The following is a 6,551-nucleotide window of genomic DNA, read 5'->3' on the forward strand; positions in this document are numbered from 1 at the left end:
TTCAGCAGGGGAGAAAGTAAAAAATATATTTGGTGTATTTGAAGTGAGTGAACACTGAAAGAGGATTCCAGCTCTGATTTTGAGGCTCTCTGTGAAAAGCTGTCATGATTTTTAAAGTTTATACTGGAGTTTCTTTGGGTTCACCAACCTGGTTCCCAGCCTCAGCATTAGAATTGGGACAGCTTAGGTCAGGAAAAGGCATCATGGGTCTTGCTTTCAGTCTCACACACCCTGCTGCACGGCGTGGTCTGGACAATGCTTGCACGGCTCTCTGTTTCTCTTTTACATGTGAGCACTAACACAGAGCCTGACACATGGTGGACCTTCAGTAAACACCACCTTGTCAGTCCCGGTCGTTCCTTTGGGTTTTAATGACTACTTCCCAAGAGGTGCCTGGCAAAGGTGCCAGGCTTTGTGCCAACCCCTTCTATGTAACTAGCTCATCAGGGGCCTCCTGAGGTTGATATTGGAACTCAAAGGAATCTGCTCTGAATGTGGGGTAAACATACTGGTTTCTCGTGTAGTAATTTAACCACATGTTCATGTTCTCTCGTGTGGTAAATCCATTACTTCAAGCCCTGTATTTATCAAAGGAATGTATTTGAAGTTAGGAGACAGAGGAATTATCTTTAGCTAATTAGTATTGCTTTATTAAAAAAAAAAAAGGTTATAAAAGAAAAAAAATGGTTCAAGAAGACATCAAACTTTAAACTGATGCAGCTTTGTTTTTTTCATAGCAGCTTTCCTTGGTCCCCTGCATTTAGTTATGGAATTGGCCTTTAGGGCTTAAAATTTAGTACATTTGATGTGTTGCACATTACAATTAAGCCTATACATTTAATAATTTTGGTGGTCATGTGTCTGCAGGCCCACTATTTTCAATTCAGCATTTAGTGTATTTTAAATAAAGGAACTCTTTTTTTTTTTCTCCCCTCCCTGAAAAAAGAAGGAAACGGAGATTCACAGTCTTGCAGCCTTGCTCTGAAGGCTCAGTTCCAGTACCAGCCACAGATGGTTCAGTTCTTAAGGACATTTCCCAAGTCTTGGGCTGAGTTATAGGGTCTACCATATTTGTCCCCTTCTCTTTCTGAGCCCTTTGCTGCCTTTTGTCCGCATTTACCTCTCATCTCCTTGTCTCAGATGACATGTTATAGTAACACTGGCTAATTTGAGCCCAGCTGGAGGACCAGTGTTATGTAAGCAGAAATGTTGTAGTGCCTCTTGGGGAGATTATAGGCAAGTGCTGATTTGTTATACATTGATCTTTAAAAATTAAAAAAATTCTTATTTTATTTTTATATGTTATTAGGTAATGAATGCTTGCAGATCGTAATCCTCTTTTATTTACTTACATTAAAAAGCCCTAGAAAATGAATACAGTTGTATTTCAGAAGTTGAGGTTTCCTTTAGCCATTTGTTAAAGATTTTAGCTGACTTACATGGAGTCTGGCATCTACCCCAGTTAAGCAAGAACTTTTGCCCCATCTCTCCTGGGAGGCACCTGTTTTTCCTTTATTTTGGATTCCTTGGTCATCGTGCATCCCTGGCCCTCTGATGACTTCAACAGAAGTCCTGCTTTTGCTGATTATCTAGCATTTCTTGTTGTAAGGGTGGGAGTGACTCTGTTTCTAGTTTTCTGTATCCTAAGTGCTTACCTTCATATTTGAAAGATATATTTGTTGGGTAATGTATGCTAGTTTTACATGTTTTTTCTTTCAGTTTTTTAAAGGTGTCTCTCTTGTTTTCTCCTTGCTTAGTTTCTGATCAAGGAGCTTGCCATTGTTCTTGTGTTTGTTTCTCTAAATGTAGTGTGTGTTTTTTCCCTGCTCTGGCTGCTTTTTAAGGTTTTTCTCTTTATCTCTCGATTTCAGAAATTTGGTTATGATGGACTGTAGCATAGTTTTCTTTAGGCTTATTCAGCTTGAGGTTTGTTAAGATTCTTAGATTGGGGGATTTATAGTTTTCATCGAATTTGGAAACATTTGGCCATTACCTCTTCAAATATTTTTTCTGACCTCTCCCCCTTTTAAAAAAAAATTCTTGTCCTTCCCCTACACGTATGTTAGATGGCTTGTTACTTCTCTCAGGTCAGTGATGTTCATTTTTTTTCAGACTTTTTCTGTATGTGCTTCATTTTGAATAATTATTTTGTCTGTAAATTTATTGATCTTTTCTTCTTCATTAACTAATTTGCTGTTAATCCCATCCAGTGCTTTTTTTTTTTTATTGTACATATTTTATTTTTTCATCTCTAGACATTCCATTTGGGGCTGATTTAATATCTTCCATTTCCCTCTTTGTCATGCTCATGTTTTACTCTACCCTTTTGAGTATACGGAGCATGTTTATAATAGCTGGTCCTTGTCTGCTGATTCTGTTATCTCTGTCATTTCTGTCTGTGAATGTTGATTGATTTTTCTCCTGGCGTTGAGTCATATTTTTCTGTTTCTTTGTGTGATTCGTAATACTTGGTTGGGTGCCGGGCTTTGTGAATTTGAGGTACTTTTAAAAACAGTGTTGGATTTGGTTCTGTCATGCACTTAAATTCCTGGGGGTCAGCTGGATCCTTTCAGGGCTTGGTTTTAGGCTTTTTTAGTGCAGGTTCGAAGCAGCCTTTCACCCAGGGCTAATTTAGCCCCACTGCTCTGGTGTGACCCTCCTGAGGATTCTACCAAATGCCCAAGTGTTATGAGTTCTCTCTACCCTGGCTGGTGGGGACCATGGAAGTTCTGGGAGTTATTAGACTCACTGCTTTACGGTGCTTCTTTCCTGGTCTCATGAGATTAGTCCTTAACCAAAGACTTGGGGGTAGAGGAGTGAGTTCCCTCTGCAGAAATCCGGGACACTCTCTGCGTAGTTCTCTCCTCTCCCACACTGTGTCCCTCACATGTAGCTGCCAGGCCCTCCTGAACTTAGATCTCTGTCTTCCCATCAACGGGAAACTCCCATGCTGTTTGTGTCCCTGCCTTGGTGCTGTGGTCTGGAAACAGCCCTCCAGGCAGTGAGTTGGAGGGATCCTACAGCTCCTGCCCTTGTTTCTCTTTTCTTAGCAGTCAGTCGTGTGTTGCCCATTGTCTTGGTGTCTGGAAACAGTTGCTAAATATATTTTGTCCACTTTTCTGACAGTTTATGGTGGAAGTGCAGTTCCCATAACAGTTCTTTGATGAGTAGAAGCATCTCTGTATACACTTAAAAATTTGTAGTATGGAAAATTTTAATCATATACAAAACTAGGCAGAACAGTGTATTAGACTTTCAGCAGTTATCAGCTCATGGCTGATAGCCCATCCACTTATATCCCATCCACTTTCCCCCTTCTTGTATTATGTTGAAGCAAATTCCAGATATTATATCCTTTCAACTCTAAATATTTCAGTACGAATCTGTAAAATATAAGGATTAGTTTAAAAAATACATGACCACAATGCCATTATTACATCTAAAAAAATTAACAATAATTCTTTAAAATCAACATATATTTCTGTAGTCAGTGTTGAGATTATCTCAGTTATCTCATGAAGTCATAATCTTTTTTCATGTAGTTTGTTCATGTGAATCAAGGTCCAGATAAAGCCCCCCCGTCGTGCTTGGTTGGTATGTGTCTCTTTAGGGTCTTTTTTAATATGTAGAGATTCCTAGTCCCACTCTTTTTAAATTTTTTTCTTGTAATTTATTTGTTGAAGAAATGAATCTGGGAGAAACGGTCTGGATTTTGCTGATTGTATCTGTTTTGTATCCTCTGTATTTCCTATAAATTGGCAGCTGTATCCAGTAAACTGGCAGTTTGCTTATTTATGCATTTTTTCATTTAACTTTTTATTTTGAAATAACTTTAGACTGCTAGGGAATTGGTTAAAACAGTACAGAGAGCTCCTATATACCCCTTACTCAGATTCCAGGGGGATCTGAGAAAAACCATAGTGTAATTATCTAAATCAAGAAAATAATAAATCAGTATGAAAATATTGACACAGTACTGTTAACTTATAGACCTTACTTAAATTTTGTAAATTTTCCCCCTATTTCTGTTTTCTGGTCCAGAATCTAACTCAGGATATTACATGTAGTTGTCATGTCTCCTCATCTCATTCTCCTTCAATCTGTGACAATTTTTTTTTTTCTTCCTTACAACTTTTACCCTTTTGAAGGGTACTGGTCATTGACTATGAATAGTGTCCCTCAGGTTGGGTTTGTGTGATGTTTTGTCATGATTAGATTGATGTTATACATTTGAGACAAGAATACCAGAGAAGTGATATTGACCCCTTATGAAACATTTGAATAATTTTCCCTACTTTTGGTCTTCTGGGTTGTTTTATTGCTGTTAAGCCAGAATTGTGCTTTCAGTGGACATTTCTTTCATGTATTTTTGTAGATTCCAAAATGAACCTGAATGATTTTATCAGTATGGATCCTGAGGTGGGATGGGGAGCCGTCTACTCACTGTCTGAATTTGTACATCGGTTTGGCAGTCAGAACTACTGAACTTGACCTCTGGATGTAGTGCCATGGAGAAATTCTAGGACGTGAACAATCCACCCCTTCATCTGAGACAGCAAACGTTATGATGGTACATTTGGCTTGGAATTATGCTTTCCTCTTTTAATTCAATTGAGTTGAAGCATAAGTGAACAAAAGAATAGATAGAAACAATTTTTTTTTGGTATGTCAGGTTGAAACTTGATGTAGTTGCTCAGATATTCCTATTGCTCATTTGTTAAAAAATGTGAAGACTTATGCCAGTAATTGCTTTTGTTATGATAAATGTGTGTGTTTTGGATGGTTCATGTCTCTCCAGCTATACTCTAAGCTCCTTGAGGGTAGGGCTGTGGCCTGTTGCTCTGTGAATCTCTAATGCCCGTAAAAGGTGCCCGTAAAATGTTTGCTAGTGACTGTGCTGCTGCCTGAAGAGGGCTGACGTTGTGAGCTCAATCAGCAATAAGTATTAGTCTTTCTGGACCATTCATTCTGTTCTTAGCAAAGATTGCAGCCTTCTCAGGCTTAAGTGTTGTTTGGCCTATTTATATATGTTTTTAAATAAAATTGACCTAAATTAATTTTGTTTTGAAGATTTTGTGCCCCTCTTTGATAATCTGGGATACCCAAGAATGTCTCAATTATAGATGGGAACCATTGCTTTAAAATACATTGATCAGTCTTCCTTCCTGAAGATGTTTTGGAAATTTGGCTTTCATCATATAATTCCAGATAAAAGATGTTTGGCATTAAACCAGCATATAGCACTAGCTCTCATTCACGTCCTTCATGGTTCTGTTGTAAAAATGAGCAGATTTCTTATAACAGGGCTGTGCAAACTTTTGCTCTTAGATGAGTCTTCTGCTTACTCCAAAACTTCCATTCAAATCCTCTGCCTTGTGCTCTGGAGGGACACCTGCAGTCATTTCCTCAGGAGTCAGTCAGTTAGTCAGTCTAAGAAAAGACCATATATCCATTTGGCTCGGCTGACCTGGAAGATGCTGGGAGAAAGTGAATCAACTTTGGTAAGAGGAATACAAATACAACCTAAATTATTTTTATAATTTAGAGTTAAATATAGACCCTAAACTTAGATAACTTTGTTGAGTTTCAGATGGTCATTTAAAAAGTATGTGACTACACTAAAGAAGATAGATTTTGGCAGGTTGTACCACAGAAATACTTTGCCCTGAGCAAAAGGAATTCAGAGACCTCAAAGGATTGTGATCTGATTTACAAATTGCATTTTTTGGAGCTTTGTTTTTTGTTTTTGTTTTTTTTCCCCTGCCAATTTATGAGCAGTTCCCAATCTGGTATTCAAAATTATGTCTAGTGCAGACCAGTCAGACAATCTTGTGTGTGTAAGTTTGAACTTTCCAGCCACCTTGCCTTGAAATTGAAAACCCCCTACTTCTAACCAGTGTGATGAGCAAGGTTTATGGTTATGTTAACATATCCAGTGGCTATTGTCATGACTTGTTAGAAGCAATAGAGGACATCTGTTATTTCTACCTACCACTCCTACAGTGCCCTTTGGGGAACTCTTCTTTATGTATATCATATATCGTATATAGTCCTAGTGGCCCATAAATAGAGGCATGTAGCCTAAACTGGGCCAGGCTTAGACCCCACCCCTGGACAAGTCTAGGAATAGCCTGTCACAGTGTTCTCTGGAATTGCTGTATGGACATTAAGAGAGGATAATTCTCTGTCCATCAGGACTGCTGGGCTAGGGACCCTGGGAGTTTGGGGCTGCTGGTGGGTATCTTGACTGCCACAGAAGAAAGGCCTGCCTGCATAAGGCACCCGAGCAGAGTGGGAGCCCCAAGAACATTTCTGAGTGCCTGGATCTTTCTTTGCTTCAAACCAACTCCAATTTCGAACTTGCCAGTTATACAAACCAGTGGGTTCCTTTTTCTCTTCAGTTTGTGTGAGTTGGATCGCTGTCATTTTTAACTGAAAGGTAAGCTCCCTTGTAAGATTTTTCTTCAGAATTGTTGATTTAATCAGGAACTGTTTCTTTTGTCTCTCTGTGCTTAATTTTTCTCTGAGGTCAGGTTTGCTTCTCTTTATAC

General features: G+C 38.7%; 1 protein-coding gene across 2 annotated transcripts in view; it reads left to right on the forward strand.

Annotated features, from left to right (window-relative positions):
- Nucleotides 1-5,057, forward strand: part of NTAQ1 (N-terminal glutamine amidase 1) — a 14,010-nt gene extending 8,953 nt beyond the window's left edge. The window contains exon 5 of one of the 2 annotated variants that reach the window (XM_007456039.1): nt 4,376-5,057. In XM_007456039.1, the coding sequence (XP_007456101.1) occupies nt 4,376-4,485 (110 nt within the window). In that variant the 3' untranslated portion in view covers nt 4,486-5,057. The remainder of the gene's footprint in view (nt 1-4,375) is intronic. The other variant, XM_007456038.1, reaches the window with a different exon arrangement.
- Nucleotides 5,058-6,551: the final 1,494 nt, after the last annotated feature.

The sequence above is a fragment of the Lipotes vexillifer genome, unplaced genomic scaffold (assembly GCF_000442215.2).
Source record: "Lipotes vexillifer unplaced genomic scaffold, Lipotes_vexillifer_v1.1 scaffold84, whole genome shotgun sequence".
Taxonomy (NCBI): Eukaryota; Metazoa; Chordata; class Mammalia; order Artiodactyla; family Lipotidae; genus Lipotes; species Lipotes vexillifer.